This window comes from Solanum pennellii, chromosome 6, assembly GCF_001406875.1.
Source record: "Solanum pennellii chromosome 6, SPENNV200".
NCBI lineage: Eukaryota > Viridiplantae > Streptophyta > Magnoliopsida > Solanales > Solanaceae > Solanum > Solanum pennellii.
In genome coordinates, this window is record NC_028642.1 from 59,403,854 (window position 1) to 59,419,080 (window position 15,227).

At 34.0% G+C, this 15,227-nt stretch overlaps 3 protein-coding genes across 5 annotated transcripts; 2 read left to right on the top strand and 1 right to left on the bottom strand.

The window, feature by feature from the left end:
- The first annotated feature begins 553 nt into the window (after positions 1-553).
- LOC107021618 (oligoribonuclease-like) lies at positions 554-5,321 on the top strand. Of its 2 annotated transcripts, XM_015222310.2 has the most exons (10): positions 572-701; positions 1,925-2,010; positions 2,333-2,463; positions 2,681-2,755; positions 3,342-3,418; positions 3,771-3,852; positions 3,981-4,036; positions 4,421-4,507; positions 4,718-4,808; positions 4,912-5,321. In XM_015222310.2, the coding sequence occupies exons 3-10, from the start codon at positions 2,340-2,342 to the stop codon at positions 5,031-5,033; spliced, it is 714 nt and encodes a 237-aa protein (XP_015077796.1). In that variant the 5' UTR covers positions 572-701; positions 1,925-2,010; positions 2,333-2,339; the 3' UTR covers positions 5,034-5,321. The 2 variants fall into 2 exon arrangements, with proteins under 2 accessions (XP_015077795.1, XP_015077796.1); XM_015222309.2 differs by lacking the exon at positions 1,925-2,010 and having other exon boundaries at positions 554-701.
- Positions 5,322-6,825: 1,504 nt separating this feature from the next.
- On the top strand, positions 6,826-10,988 carry LOC107022786 (MLO-like protein 1). Of its 2 annotated transcripts, none has more exons than XM_027918036.1 (15): positions 6,826-6,917; positions 7,012-7,159; positions 7,733-7,790; positions 7,868-8,136; positions 8,339-8,455; positions 8,546-8,606; positions 8,685-8,782; positions 8,928-9,002; positions 9,109-9,197; positions 9,307-9,356; positions 9,507-9,547; positions 9,803-10,012; positions 10,112-10,179; positions 10,326-10,386; positions 10,467-10,988. In XM_027918036.1, exons 2-15 carry the CDS (start codon positions 7,034-7,036, stop codon positions 10,659-10,661), a joined length of 1,518 nt encoding a protein of 505 aa, XP_027773837.1. In that variant the 5' UTR covers positions 6,826-6,917; positions 7,012-7,033; the 3' UTR covers positions 10,662-10,988. The 2 variants fall into 2 exon arrangements, with proteins under 2 accessions (XP_027773837.1, XP_015078862.1); XM_015223376.2 differs by having other exon boundaries at positions 6,830-6,921.
- A 303-nt stretch (positions 10,989-11,291) lies between these two features.
- Positions 11,292-14,676, bottom strand: LOC107021121. Its single transcript, XM_015221719.2, has 6 exons — positions 14,322-14,676; positions 14,167-14,201; positions 13,233-13,403; positions 12,940-12,990; positions 11,717-11,775; positions 11,292-11,629 (listed from the first exon to the last, which is right to left on the bottom strand). The coding sequence occupies exons 1-6, from the start codon at positions 14,399-14,401 to the stop codon at positions 11,528-11,530; spliced, it is 498 nt and encodes a 165-aa protein (XP_015077205.1). The 5' UTR covers positions 14,402-14,676; the 3' UTR covers positions 11,292-11,527.
- Positions 14,677-15,227: the final 551 nt, after the last annotated feature.

Below are 15,227 nucleotides of genomic sequence, written 5' to 3' on the forward strand. Positions count from 1 at the left end.
TGTTTGAAGTTGTTTTGATGTGAATAAACGTGAGAAAATATATAAAAACGTACCACGTGAGAAGTTTACTCAAATATGAACAAATTTAAAGAACTGAAAAATATCCAAATTTCATAAGAGTTAAGTAATGAAACAAAATTTACTTATTATTTTCAAAATTTGTTATAGTATTCAAAAATTGTTATATTATTTATTCTTTTTAGAGAAAAAATATCAATAACTAATATAATATCTGTGTGTGTGAGAATTTGTGTATGGTATTGATTTTCTTTGGATATATATATATCTTCTCAACATGTAACACAACTCACATGATATTATAATAGAATATAAGTCTGTCATAAAATATTACTTGTTATTTTAATATCTATATATATATATTCATGTATAAAATTTTAAATTTATTGTTTATGAGAAAAAATATTTGTTATTTTTATATCAAATGTACTTTATTTATTTATTAATTAAAATGGATATTGAATAGTAAAAAATAGAAGTTATCAAATTTGAGGACAAAAATTAAAGTTGGACAGAGACATTTTGGGGGAATGACCCGAAAAAGACATACGGCCCACTTTTCCCCCATTTTACAAACAACGAAGAAATAGTAATACTATTGTACTGTCTCTACTTTTGAGTCTTTTTCTGACCAGTCAACACTCAACAGTGTTCGAGCGCCACCTCCGACGACCACTCTGCGGGTAAACTACCCTTCCTCCGCCTCCTAACGGCCTTATTCGTACTCACAGCTCTATGTGTACTATTTGTATTTATGTCAGAATGATTATTATGTGTTTGATAAAATGACATACTACTTTTTTGAATCAAGAACTGTTTTTTAAGTTAGTAGTAGTAGATAGTAGATACAGAGTACTGATAATAGAAATAAGAAAAAGAGTACCACTGCACGTAGAGACGGAGCTAAAAGTTTGAGTTTATGGGTTTTGGATTCTAGAAAATGTAGTTTACTGGATTTTTGATAAGTTATTTATGTATCTTGAGTGGATTTTTGAAAACAAATATAGGGTTTGAGCAGTAGCTGCTTCACACATATGATTACTTACTTTTTCTTTTTTTTGTGTGTGTGTATAGCCAATAACTGATGTAACTAAGTTTCAACTTCTTTACCTACTCGAAAGCTGATGGGAATACGGATTATGAGGAAGTGTCATATATGATATGACTTTAGTAAAGAGATGTTGATGACTAAGTAGATGTACATACGAGTAGAAGATAGAGAGCATTGTTCTCTACTTAGTCTCTTATAGGACAACTTTTTGTAACCCTTCAAAATAGGTTTTGTCATACCGTATTGAACCCTCTGGACTTGTTCTGAGGGGGCTTTGCTATAGTACCCTTGTTCGCCTGGTAATACTAGATCTTCATTTGTGGTGATACATTTGCTGAATGACAATTGATCCAGGGCTCTTCCTGACAGCAGAGCGAGCTCCTTTCATTCATTTGGGATTTTGTGTGCTCTTTGGATTATGGTTGTTGGACGTTAATGCTTAGTTTCTATCAATTCAAATAGATTGTCGAAGGAAACAACAAGTGTATGGTAAAATAGTGTGACTACGAGGGAGCATAATCATGTTCCAGCAGTAACATGTAGCTGCTCTAAAAGGCAGAGAAAAATCTTAAAAACAAAACATGCTAGCTCTCAGGTCCAAATCCCAAGAGCTAGCTGATTTCTTTCCATTTGTCTTAATCTTGGTGGACAGACTTACTTGGTACTTATTGATGGTGGGAGCCTGCGAGGTATTATGTGGAATTAGTCAAGGTGTGTGCAAGCTGACCCGGACACCATGGTTATTGAAACAATATATGCATAATTTTACATAGAAAAGTGATGCCAAGGGTTTGCTGCTGTTCGTATTCCTTTCTTTCGTGTTTTATTTGTCGACTAATTCTCTTAGCATGCCAGTGAATATTCTTCTCCCATCTGTCTGGATATTCTTGTGCACTCGAGAAGAAGCATTGAGTAATCCAGAGACCTATGCATGATTAACAGTAAGTTGTAAAACTTTTGAAGGGGAACTACACATTTTTGTAGTATACTTGTGGATATATAGACTAAAGTTACCAGTTTAAAAAAAAATGGGAGGAGTTGTGTTATATTTTATGCTTTATTACTAACTTGGATTCTCTATGCTGGAACTTGACATGATGAGTGCAACTAAGCATGATTTTTTCAGTGATTCTTAAAAAGTTGATCTGTCTCAGAAATTAGAGTACTCACCTTGCAGAAACAAGTTTTTTCTTTGATCTATTTAGTTTAGTTCCTAAGGTAAAAACATCATCGTTCAACATTAACCTATTTTTCATTCCTTAGGAGCTTAATGATCAAAGGCTTTCACAAAATGAATCAACTCTCTAATGGCTTCTCATGTCTGAATTTGGATGTCGCCGATAGCCAGGATGACACAGAAACTCTCGGGGAAACTGAGACAGTATATGGAAGAGGTAACGGCTGGGTAGCAGAATTTGTAAATATGTGTCTGCATCATACTAAGTTTTGTAGATCAATAGGTGTGTTGAAAAAGAATAGTTCAATAATTGAATGGTCAATAGGAAAAGGAGGGAATAATAGTTAATACCCAGTCCTCAATATTCATTTAGTACCAGAAACTCAAACATTTAACTATCACTATGAGAAAATGACAATTTGTGAACTCTGCAGGTAAAGCCAAGGAAAAAGATGACAACTCAGGAGAGTACGAATTGCCACTTGTATGGATTGACCTTGAGATGACTGGTAATTCTTAGTTCATGACTCGTGAAATTGGTTTGGTTCTTAAAGACACATATTGAAGCACATCAATTAACATACTTTGCACATCCTTAATCACTATTTGCATAAAATATAGATATTGCCATTGGTTATCCTGAAAGATAATATTTCTGTTGTCCTAATGTATATGGGTTCTGCCAATTTTCATTCAATAATTGTACCAGATTCACCTCTCTTTAAATTCTCTTCTTGGATACCAAGGAATCCTTAGGTCCTTAATCCGTAAACTATCATTGTTTCACTAACAATGGATCTTGGATTATATTAGGTGGCACATAATACTTGCTTAGTAGATAGACTTGGAGGATGAGATTCCCTTGAGTATAGAGTTGCCAATACAATTAAATTGAGAATATGGCCACATCTCAATGTAAGCTGGAGAATTGTAGGGCCAATCAACTTGATCCAAACATAAGCTGGACAAAAACATTGTCTTGCTCATCTTACATTCTGATGCATCAAAAAATTGTAGCGTTGTACATCTCCAAAAATACTCTTGAAGATTAAAATTTGGTAGTATAATTTTCTTTTGACATTTCTTCCTTTGTAGGTTTGGATATTGAAGTTGAAAGGATATTGGAGATTGCTTGTATAATTACTGATGGAAACTTGACCAAATCAATTGAGGTAAAATTGTCTCACCTTTCTAACTTATCCCATATTTCTATTCTAGTTTTGCACTCTGTTAACATCATAATGATTGAATATTACAAAATAATTCGAAGTTAGGAGGAGAGATCTAAAGTATTGTATATGGTACTTATCATCATAATGCCAATTGGCTGATAAAATTTCTTTCTCCACTTTGCTGAGTTTGCTCTAGGGTGGTAATATCGTTCTGTGTAATTTACAGAATTTTGTCTACCCTTCTCTATCATTAGAATTTTGCCGTGCGTGATCACTTGTGCGTCCTATACATCTCTTCAATATTTTCTCATCCTTCTACCAACAGGAATTCATTTTGTGCTTTCAAAAATAGGGTCCTGATTTAGTTATACATCAAACCAAGGAGTGTCTGGACAATATGGGAGAATGGTGTCAGAGCCATCATGCAGCGAGTGGTAAGTGGCTTAATGTGTATGCATGAGGTTCTAAAATTGTCTTATGAGAAATACGACTAGCATTTCATTATAGAGTACATTTTGTTGATTCTAATGTTAGTTCAAAGATGAAACTTAATGTGATTTAGGTTTGACTCAGAAGGTGCTCGAGAGTACCATCACTGAAGAAGAAGCCGAGAAGCAGGTATCGTATTCCCTTTAATAAGCCCAAAAAATGTTCTTTAAGCTTGTTTGACAAATTTTTAAGACAATCCTCGGAGAGTTTCTAATATGCTTCTGTCATGGGCAGTATCCTTTGCTTTCAGACTAAGAGGATCATATGATTTATTCAAATGAATTTAGATTTAGAATGTTATCACATACCAAGTTTTTAGCTATATGTTTGATATTGTTGCCATGATTGAGCTGCATGACAATTCTGGATTTAAAAGAACCCACAGACATCCACACCTTTCTTCGCCCTTTTGCCTAATAAGATGGCATGTTATTCACATACATTTCTCATGAGCCCTGGATTCTACAAGTTGGCTTCTTGGATTAATATTCCTTTTTCCCTCGCATCGTGCAGGTTGTTGAATTTGTCAAGAGAAATATAAGGACTTATACACCACTGCTCGCAGGAAATTCAATCTATACGGATCTTCTTTTTCTGAAGGTATATTGTGTGTTTGTCTGAATCTATAGATACCATTTCGAGGAACTATTCTACAAATAGACGCCTGTGCGTACTATATCATTTAGGTGGTCATTCCACTGAACCTCAGGATTATTCTATATTTCTTTCTATAGTCAGCCTTCCAACGTTGAGGCATATATATAACATCACCAGTTATTTACTCTTCTCTTTCGAATTTATTTGTTACAGAAGTTCATGCCAAATTTGGCAAGTTTGTTTTCGCATGTACTTGTTGACGTCAGCAGCGTAAAGGCACTGTGTTTTCGTTGGTATCCAAGAGGTAAAACTATACTGCATTTTTAGGTTTATCTGATCTTTCCAGTGAATATATCGGTTCGGTTGGGGAGTTTTACATGTTATATGTTGCTGCTACTTTGAATTAGACAACAGGAAGGCTCCTAAAAAGCAAAACAAGCACAGAGCTATGGATGACATTAAGGAGAGTATAGCTGAACTCAAATACTTCAAGGAGCACATATTCAAAGTCTCCAAGTCTAAAAAGTGACAGTGAATGAAACTATCATCTCATGATTATGATTCCCAAGATGTGGTGTTACCTGCCATTGTAAAGTGATTCTGGATTTTAGATGTAAAAAGGTGTTTGATCTAAATTATGAACTAAGCCATGTTTAACAAACTGATTTTGGCTATCATATTGAGTTCCATTGTGTCCCTATTTGGCATTGTTGTCAACTTTAAGCACACTTGACCTACTATAGGTTTTTTTTGTTCATAAAAAACAATCTGTCACTCTCCTATTGGATAATATAAAGAGTCCACCTCAATTAGATTATTTATTATTATTTATCCAAACCAAGGCAATAAACTTCTTCAAGACCAATTTTTTTTAAATAAAAGAATATTGTAATTTTTTATTATTTATTTATTTTTGGAGTCTAACTCCTCTCCATTTCCTCAATTTTTTACTTGAATTGAAGACTCATGAGTCATGACATACGAAAAAATCAACGGCTACTATTTAAATCAAGAGATGATTAATATTTTATAAAAAATATTATTATATCATACTCATAACAGTATATTATTTTATTCACAAATACATTACACACATTTTTCTCTATTTCCCTTACTTAAATTTTTCCTGTTGCTACGACCATCCCTCTGTTTTTGTTTTTTTTTTTTTCATTTTTCTAATGAGTCAATCTTGAAAGTAAAATCTCTTTGTAGATTTAAAAAAAGAGAGTTATTGTGGCATATCTTTATAATATATTGGTTATGTAAGACACTTTTTAAATTTTTTTTTAGAGCATATACAAAAATTACTAAATCTTTTTTTTGAAAAAAAATAAGGTCTTGAAGAAGTATATTTATTTTTTATTTTTAAATATATTATGGAGAAAAAATTAATAGAAATGAGATTTTTATTTTTTCTAATAAGAAAATAACAAATTATAATTAAAAAAAACAACAAAAAAAACAACAACTTTGGTTTAAACAGGGGCCTAGAGTTGTGAGGCCACCATTTCAAAACTAGCATGGCCTATGGGCTAGTCAGAACCATGTGTCTTGACCATATTGACGGCTTGGCGTGGTATGATTAACATGAATCTCATATTATCATATTTTGTTCTTTGTTATTCAATCAATTATTATGTGGAGATATCTTTTTCATAAAATAATTTTTTTAAGATAAATTTTTTTTTCTTGAATCATGATAAGTTGATATGACATAAAATATTATATTATTTTCTCAAACATCCATAAATATCTCGTATTCTAGTACACTACCATTTATTATTGAATCCAATTTCTTAAATTTTAACTCACAATCCCAAAATGTTATTTGCATCTTCACTCTATTTTCAATTTTATAATGTTGGGTATTGTTAGAAAAATCATCAATTTATGATATAAATCACTAATCATCAAAGTTTATTATACATTATTCGCTTCGATTCTGTTAAAATGTAGTAACCAAGTTTTTCGCAATTTATAGGTTTAAACACATCATAATATTTAATTTTGTGCGATCCATAAAATTTAGTATCCCTAATTATAATGATGGAAATAGAAAACATTAGTCATATTCAAATTTGGCCACTACACATCCATAGCCTTTTTTTTTTTCACGTTATCAAAAGCTAGAGTTTGAAAAATAATTTTTCGTGTGTGATTTATTTTGGAATAAACGTAAAGTTAAATATTATATAATGTAATATTATTTATACCTACCTTTATAAACCTAATAAAAGGAGAGACACACATTAACATCATTTCATGACAATGAAATTAATATAACACATGAAACATCATTTATGCAAACCACGTCGTTGGGAAAATATAGTTTTTTTTTGGCAATTTTCTTCCAAACTCTTCATCTCTTTTTTCTTGATCATCAATCATTTCATAATGACTCCCCCAATTTATTGTGGGTGTGATTTCATTTTTCTCTGTTTCATTTCATTAATTAATTTTTATCATATTTGCCTAATCCATGAAATAATTTACCAAAACTTAAACAGGAGAAAAAAATAATAATAATATATGGAGGGAGGTGGAGAGGAAGAAGGGTCATTGGAATATACACCAACATGGGTGGTTGCTGCTGTATGCACAGTCATTGTTTCTATTTCTCTTCTTGTTGAACGTCTCATCCATTACGCTGGCAAGGTATATATATAACAATAATAAAAACAGGATCTTTATGAAATATAATGTCTTTGTTTTCTCTCTATTTCTGGATGACTTAGTTGGTTTGGAGAATAATTATCCACCTGGGATCGATCCTTCTCAATGACTTCTGAGTTGAATTTGTCGCATAGGACAAGTCTAATGTGGTTTTTTACATATAGTGTTCACCACAAGGGCAAAGGAAAAAAAAAATTGATTTTCAACATTTGACTAAGATTCCATCATTTTATTTTTCCTTTTCAATTTCGCCATGTTATGAAACGGTTTACAAGTGGAATGGTATAAGGAATTCATATAGCGGATTTCAACTTGTTTAGGCTTTGAAATGTGATTGTTATTATTGATCGTTGTTGGTTTGTTCAAGTTTCATTATTTTATTATATATGCAACCAATATGTAGCTTAGCAACATAGAGTTAAAGATGGTCCGTTAAACATACTTCATAGGAAAATTATACTTTATTAATTAGGTATATAGGTCAAAATTATTTTCATACATATATATATGTATTGAACTTTGAACATTCTTAACGAAATCTCTGGCTCGGTGCAGCGTCTGAAGAAGAAGAAACAAAAGCATCTGTATGAAGCCCTACAGAAAGTTAAAGAAGGTTCGAAAATATACAACATTGATCCATTAAGGTTGTATTTATATATGAACTATTTTGTGAATGTGTATTATGTGCAGAGTTGATGCTGTTGGGGTTTATTTCTCTGCTGTTAACAGTATTTCAAAGTCGTATTGTTGAAATCTGCGTGCCTCCTCATGTTGTAACACACTTACTTCCCTGTGCGTTATCGTTGGAGCATACTTCATTTTCACCTCCAACTCCACCTCCGCCTCACGAAGAGCCTCAGGTTAACAATCAGGCGGTTCACTATCATGCTGGTCCTCACCATCTACGGCATTTGCTTGAAGAAGAAACAATTTCAGCTGAGGGTTACTGCCGTCATAAAGTACTTAAGCCATTGCTCTTAACTTCCAGCTATATACTTTGTGTTGGCGATGTTCTGTTATATCTGTTTCTTGTTAGTTTGCAAGTTACGAGTTTGGCAGAATCCAGTAACTTTGGCTGCACTTTTTTCGTTTTATATTTGACAATATGACTTCAAACATTGGTGTTTACTTCTTATATAAATATTTTCGTTGTTTTTACAGAATACGGTTCCGTTACTATCTCTTGAGGCGTTGCATCACCTTCATGTTTTTATATTTGTCCTAGCTATTGTGCATGTGACATTCTCTGTTTTGACTATTGTATTTGGAGGAGCAAAGGTGAGAGTTACTAAGCTTTTCTGCTTGAGTTTCTTTTACTTTGTCTTTCGGGCTGATTCATTGTTTGTGAATGTTTTAATAATGGCCTAGATACGTCAATGGAAGCAATGGGAGGATGCAATCGTAAAAGATGATAATGAATCCGAAGATGGTATGACTAAATAGGAAAGGAATTAAGTAAACGGTTGAAATGTAAAGCTACTAGTAATATTGGTATTCCATTTTGCAGCTCATTTGAAGCCAACAGTTACTCATGTATATGAACATGATTTCATCAGGAATCGGTTTCAGGGTATGGGTACACAATCAGCCATTTTGGGTTGGGTGGTAAGAACTTCCCCCTCCCCATTCTCCGCGAACAATATGGAATCTTTCTCAAATGACTCGCGATAGACTCATATGATCACCTTCTTTCTCTGATTCGTATTGGTATTAATTATCTAACTTACTGTGTTTTAGTGAAAATTTTCAGCGTTCTTTCTTCAAGCAATTTTACGCTTCTGTCAACGAATCAGACTACAGAGCGCTTCGTTTGGGATTCATTATGGTAACTATGTTCATTTGCCATAGTTGTTAGATAGAGACTGTTTTACAATGTAGTGATTTTTACTTGGTTTATACATAATATTAGTAAAAGCATATTCCTTGTGTAGACACATTGCAAGGGAAATCCAAGATTCAATTTTCATAGGTACATGATACGTGCACTGGAAGACGATTTTAGGACAGTTGTTGGTATCAGGCAAGTGATAGAATGATGCTAAAGCTCTTGAACATTTTCTTAGAATGTAGTTTCTCACTGCTGGTTCTTCAAATGAACTTGTCGCTCTTTGTTTTTGTTTGTTTTGCAGTTGGTATCTCTGGATATTCGTAATCCTCTTCTTGTTGCTAAACATTAACGGTATATCCCAGCTCAAACTTGTTCACCTTGCCACACTGCTACGATTTCATGCTAGAGCCTACTACAATGCTATTGTGCTTTGTGCTTTCGTTTAGAGGATAGTTTCGTTTATTGTGATGTGAAGATTGATACATCACTATGCTTGTGCAGGTTGGCATACATATTTCTGGATTGCTTTCTTTCCTTTTATTGTGAGTGACCCTGTCATGAATTTCACTTGTATAGTTTTCACTCTTTCAGTCTCCAAATCTATGAATTAACGTTCAGCACACGATCACTTCTCGTGAGAGCTATCAATTTAGGCTCTTTTTTTTGTTAGTAAAAATAGTTCAAGGGTAATCTGCACCCATATTCAAGTCATAATAAAATGGTAGGACTTAAGCAGCAGGAAGCTAAGTTGATTTTATGTTGCCTTTTTCGTTCTTCATTTCGTGTGTGTTTTTCAGCTTCTGCTCTCTGTGGGAACAAAGTTGGAGCATGTGATTCTACAGTTAGCTCATGAAATTGCTGAGAAACATGTAGCTATAGAAGGCGAATTGGTTGTAACACCATCTGATAATCACTTTTGGTTCGATAACCCTCAAATCATCCTCTTCTTTATACATTTTATTCTCTTCCAAAATGCTTTTGAAATAGCATTTTTCTTCTGGATTTTGGTAAGTCATTAATCAACACCATTCTAATTCAGTGTTCAATACATTTTTTTCAATGTTCCTTTCCTAATTTCATGTTTTTTTTTTTTTTAATCTTTGTAGTTCCAATATGGCTTTCACTCCTGCATTATGGGAAAATATGTCTTTGTGATTCCACGGCTCGTCATAGGGTAGAGTTCACTACTCCTTCCTCTATTCATAACTTCATATATACGGTGTGATTTTTCAGCGAAAGGAATTCAAATAAACCAACCCCCTTATTGCATTTCTTGACCCTTAACATTCATATATGAAGGTGGTTTTCATCTTTTTCCAGGGTAATCATTCAAGTTTTATGCAGCTATAGTACACTGCCACTTTATGCTCTAGTTACACAGGTGAGTTTTTACTCAAACCAATCGATGAAACTTAAACCTGAATGTCCTTCTCCTAATATTGTTTTTACATGAAATTATAGATGGGGAGTCATTATAAGAAATCGATGTTCGATAATCATGTTCAAGCATGTCTTATGGAATGGGCTGAGAAGGCGAAAAAGAAGAAGGGACATAAGTATGGTAGAGACGGCTCTACCCGTTCAAATGACGGTTCTGTTTTTGAAGCATCACTGTCTGTAAATGACCACAAACATCTCCCTCAAAATGGGGTTTAGGAAACATTTTGATCAATGTCATTTGAACAATGTTTTGTAAAAGTTAGGTATGATCCAGTATACCAGTTACTGAATATATATATATATGTATGATAAGAGCGCCAAAAAGCTATAGATTTTTACTGTGCAAGATGAACTGAAATGGAGAATCATGGTTGGTGGAATTCAGAACGTTTGATCTTGTTTAGGACTGAGGCATGGTTATCTTAGGCTATTGCTGAGGTGAAGGGGGGTTTTGTATATGCGTTCCCTTGACGGTTCGATGTAAAATTAAATGGATATATTAAGTTTTACTTAGATATAAGTAAAATGTACCATTTGTCTACACTTTGCCAACTTTAGTTTGTATTTCTGAACGCTGTTTTCGCAGTTGAAGAGGGTTCTTCCCTCTTTATGTTATTAGTGCAGCATACGCCTATGAGTGTTATCTAACTTCAATGAAGTGAGCGAAAACCATAGAAGAAGACCAGAGCGCAAAATTCTATCAGACTTGAAAAAATAAAATAAAATTGGGTAGACAGTTACTCGCCACCTGCCTAAACTTGATGGACAGAGTTATTGGATGGTGTTCTAGTGCTAGTGGGAGATAATACGTACCTGGTGAGGAAATTGTCATAAGTTCACACAAGCTAGCCCCAACACCACCATAACTTTTTTTTTTTTTGAAAGTGTAAAAAATATAAAAACAGAAAAATTGTGGGAAGGTACAGAATTACAATTTTTAAATGATGCACAAGTAGAGTTTTTTCAACAGGTTAAATACGCAGTAGTTATTCAGGATTGATGATGGCTGATAACAGGTATCTAACATTGCATTGCAAATAATTCTGAAACTCCTTAGTTTTTGACCACTTGATGGGTAGCATTTAGGCATCGAAATTGACATGTGTATTGAGCATAGCCATCTGAAGTTTGCTTAGAAAATCCTTCTGGCCAGTAGAAGATTCAGCTCCTGCTTGTGACATCAACTGGAGACAAAAGATAAATGATCAGTATTTATCGAAAGTTGACTCTGGGGAAGGGAAGGGGGAGAGAATAAGCAGACAGCCTCTTACTTGATGTGGAAGCAAAGGATGCCCCCAAGGTGATCTTTTTGTGTACATTACAGGCCTTTCTGGGTAAATAGAACGACAGCCAAATTAGTTGTGATCAGAAGAGTACAACAATAATACTTCAATCACAAGAAAGTTGCAACTACATGAACCCTTACTGTTCATTTTTGCTCTATTTAATCTCATCTTAATCCAATATTACACATACAACAACATACCAGTGTGATACCACAAGTGGGGTCTGAGGAGGGTAGGATATACACAGACCTTACCCCTACCTTTGTAGGACAATCCAATTGTATATGACGGAAAAAAAAAATTAAAAACATGTAGATGTGTCTATTGTTATTTTATTTGAAAACATATCCATTACTACTAGAAGTGAGATTTATTTATGCTCAATGTCTCCAAGAAATTCTTTCTGACCTAAGCCGCACAGTGATCAAAGCTTAGTTAGTAATATACGACTAAGCTAAAGACAATGGACGCATTAAACAGATAATAACAAATTCAATACTTTCTGCACTCCTTTTTAACACAGAGAACTACAATGCAGTTTTCATTTATACAATCAAAGCTAGAACTCGAAGAAGAATGTGCTGACTTGCTCAATGATGAAAAGAAATAACCCAAATCGAAGTGGTAGAATGATATCAGTAGGTTTCCTACAATTCCATTTTGTTGCTCTAAGCCTATTTTAGGCTCAAGGACGTCGACGATTGGCAATACCATATAAGATGATAAAAGCTAAATTAATCCAGGCAGGCCATTCAAACTTGGCATTACTACCCAGTCAGAATGAAGTTAGTACACATAAGAACTCAATCCCAGAAAGGACACTTGAAGCATGCTTTAGAAGTATTTAACATTTTTTCTTTTTGGGATGAATGAGGGTCAATTTTATTACTTTTATTAGAAGTGTGAGCATTTAGGTCTCAGGAATCAGGATAACCAGGAGGTGGATGATATGATACAAAACAAAAACGCAGACACACTCCAGGCTTAGAACTGTTCAACATACCATCCAGAAGAATGTATGGTGTTACCTTCAAAAGAAGCACCAGATAGATGAATTATGCAGTGAATGTATATGTTCACAAAATTTACATTTCCAACACAAATTGAAATGTGAAACATGGCAAAGAAGTATCCCAAATAACTTCTCTTACATAGCAACTCAAGGAAGAAACAGAGCAATTGATTAGTAGAGAGGCACCCTAACTTACCACGAGAATCTTCTGATAAATTATTATGAGCATTCAGAGCAGCTGCCCAGCCTATAAAAAAAAAGATGAAGCTTCATCATAATTCTCACTTGTGACTTTTTGATCATAGTAACTAGGTGCATCATACAATGTTAATGCACACGACTGGAAGCTGGTAACCAAATTATTAATCATAATATGGGAAACTGTAAAGGATATAGAAGGTATGACAATGTAATCGAGAACGAAGTAATTAAATAGATGACGGAATTGATAACATTAGGAGCTCATGATTTGATAAAAAAAAAACATACGGTCATTCAGTAGCTGAAAAGCTTCGCTTGTACAACATCCTTGTAGCGGTATTAACTTTGTTGGAGGATAATCATTCACTCGATTGACTCCAGCATCAGATACAGACTTAGCTGCGCTCATTTGGTTCTTCTCTCCATCACTAGCATAGCTGCTAGCTCTTTCAAGTCGATCTGTAAACTAAACCATTAGAGAAAGGTCGATCTAGATTCCTAGTATAGAAGACTAAATCCAGCCAAAAGTCCATAGGCAAAGAACACAAGTTATCTATTTCTTTGAAACATACATCACATAAAACTAGTTGACCAGTTCAGAGTATCGCACACTTCAAAGGTCTTATTCTATGTCAATAGGTCAACTCAGATTTTAGGAAGTATTTACCCTCCCCTGTGTTTTCTCAGGGGTTGGACATTGGCTTAGTTTGTAGATGTCTACCATGTATAATCTTAAAGAAGGGTCAATTCTGCTAGATCACAGCTAAATACACGTGATACCACAGTGTCCCTAGCGAAAAACTTATAAAATGTGCCTGAGAGCATTTTTGGAGTCTAGCTTAAAAGATCACAAGGATAGCTTCCACTTAATGGCAGCTTTTATGAAAGCAATCTTTACAACTCTCATTCCCAACTAGAGTTAGCTCATCTCATCGGAAATTCAACTTACATCACAGCTTCCAGACTTCTCACTTTCAAACTTGTCGCAAGCGACATAGGCAAGATCTGATGTAGTATGACGATTGAATTACACAATCAGATTTAGTATGTATGATCACGGATCACCATTTAATTACACAATCAGATTTTAGCAGCTTACTTATGTTTATCTTTTAAGTGAGATTAGCGTTGGTAATACCAGTACATTCCATGTAAATTTAAGGCATTAAGCTGAACATAACTCAATTAATTAACATAATCTATCATTATCAAAACTAGTTACCTCCTCCAGATTTTCGCCTGCCGAGTGAACGATTCCTGATACAAAGGACAATATCACAATAAATCAATTCAATAAAACACATCCAAATTCGGCAATTCAATAAAATATATCCAGATTTAGAAAGAGCGATTCGTATGATAAGATCATTCTGATACCGCTGATTGGGAGGGGCATAACGCTTGACGGTGACGGTGTTGTCGGTGGCTGATGAATCTGCAGCAGGATGTTCCGGCATCTTATCTCCGCTCGCTTTTGGTATTCAACAAGAGCCACGCACCGCCGCCACTTATTTCCTGTGAACTTTCCGGTGATATTTCTTCAGCTACGCATCAGAGAACGTGCGTTGAGTCCATGCTGAGGGTTTTGATCGAACGATTGTGATATTTTGCTTGGTTTTTAAGAATGAAAGTCACGCGCTTCAGATAGAGTGAACATACTCTTTCAATTCCAACTTTCATCCCCCAACTTTTCAAGAATTTTCAAGGAAAGCCCGTCAAGTTCTATTATTTCTCTTTGCCGGACCTTAATCAAATGAACTGAAACTCTTAACTTGTGTTCTTTCTAATAGGTAAATCGAGTTTTTGGCTAAAAATATCTTTAAATTAAATTCTAAAACTAAACTATATTCTTAAAGTATCATTCTTAGCATAATACATCCTTTAAACATTTAAAAGTAAATATTTTTCATCTATCTATTAGATATAGTCAAAAAAAAAAAAGGGCAAAAATATAAGGATCCTACAAAACATGAGCAATTCACTTGACCATCAACAAAGTTTGCCGCCATAATTTCATTACTTGCTATAAGAAGTTTCTGAAAAAAAATTTAAAAATCTTAGACAATATTGCTTACCGAAACAAAAAATATTTGGAAGGTGTGAGGATGCATGACCTGCTTTTTTTCTCATTTACTAACAGAAAGAAGTTAGAGCTTAATTATCTTTACCTTTTCCATAGGCAAATTGTATTTAGACTGATAAATTTTTTGGCCAATCTGATATTGAAGTGATCAAAATATTGATTATGTTTTGTATTTGAGTTCCATTCTAGCATATTCAGTT

Excerpts from the sequence above, each read along its gene's own strand:
- LOC107022786 (XM_027918036.1), top strand. The coding sequence starts at position 7,034 with ATGGAGGGAGGTGGAGAGGAAGAAGGGTCATTGGAATATACACCAACA. Across the intron at positions 7,791-7,867 it reads CCTACAGAAAGTTAAAGAAG|AGTTGATGCTGTTGGGGTTT; the intron begins GTTCGAAAATAT and ends TATTATGTGCAG. Across the intron at positions 9,548-9,802 it reads TTGCTTTCTTTCCTTTTATT|CTTCTGCTCTCTGTGGGAAC; the intron begins GTGAGTGACCCT and ends TGTGTTTTTCAG.
- LOC107021618 (XM_015222309.2), top strand. The coding sequence starts at position 2,340 with ATGATCAAAGGCTTTCACAAAATGAATCAACTCTCTAATGGCTTCTCA. Across the intron at positions 3,419-3,770 it reads ACTTGACCAAATCAATTGAG|GGTCCTGATTTAGTTATACA; the intron begins GTAAAATTGTCT and ends TTTCAAAAATAG. Across the intron at positions 4,508-4,717 it reads CGGATCTTCTTTTTCTGAAG|AAGTTCATGCCAAATTTGGC; the intron begins GTATATTGTGTG and ends TATTTGTTACAG.
- LOC107021121 (XM_015221719.2), bottom strand. The coding sequence starts at position 14,401 with ATGCCGGAACATCCTGCTGCAGATTCATCAGCCACCGACAACACCGTC. Across the intron at positions 13,404-14,166 it reads CAGGCGAAAATCTGGAGGAG|ATCGACTTGAAAGAGCTAGC; the intron begins GTAACTAGTTTT and ends TTTAGTTTACAG. Across the intron at positions 11,776-12,939 it reads TTTATCAGAAGATTCTCGTG|AAAGGCCTGTAATGTACACA; the intron begins GTAAGTTAGGGT and ends CTATTTACCCAG.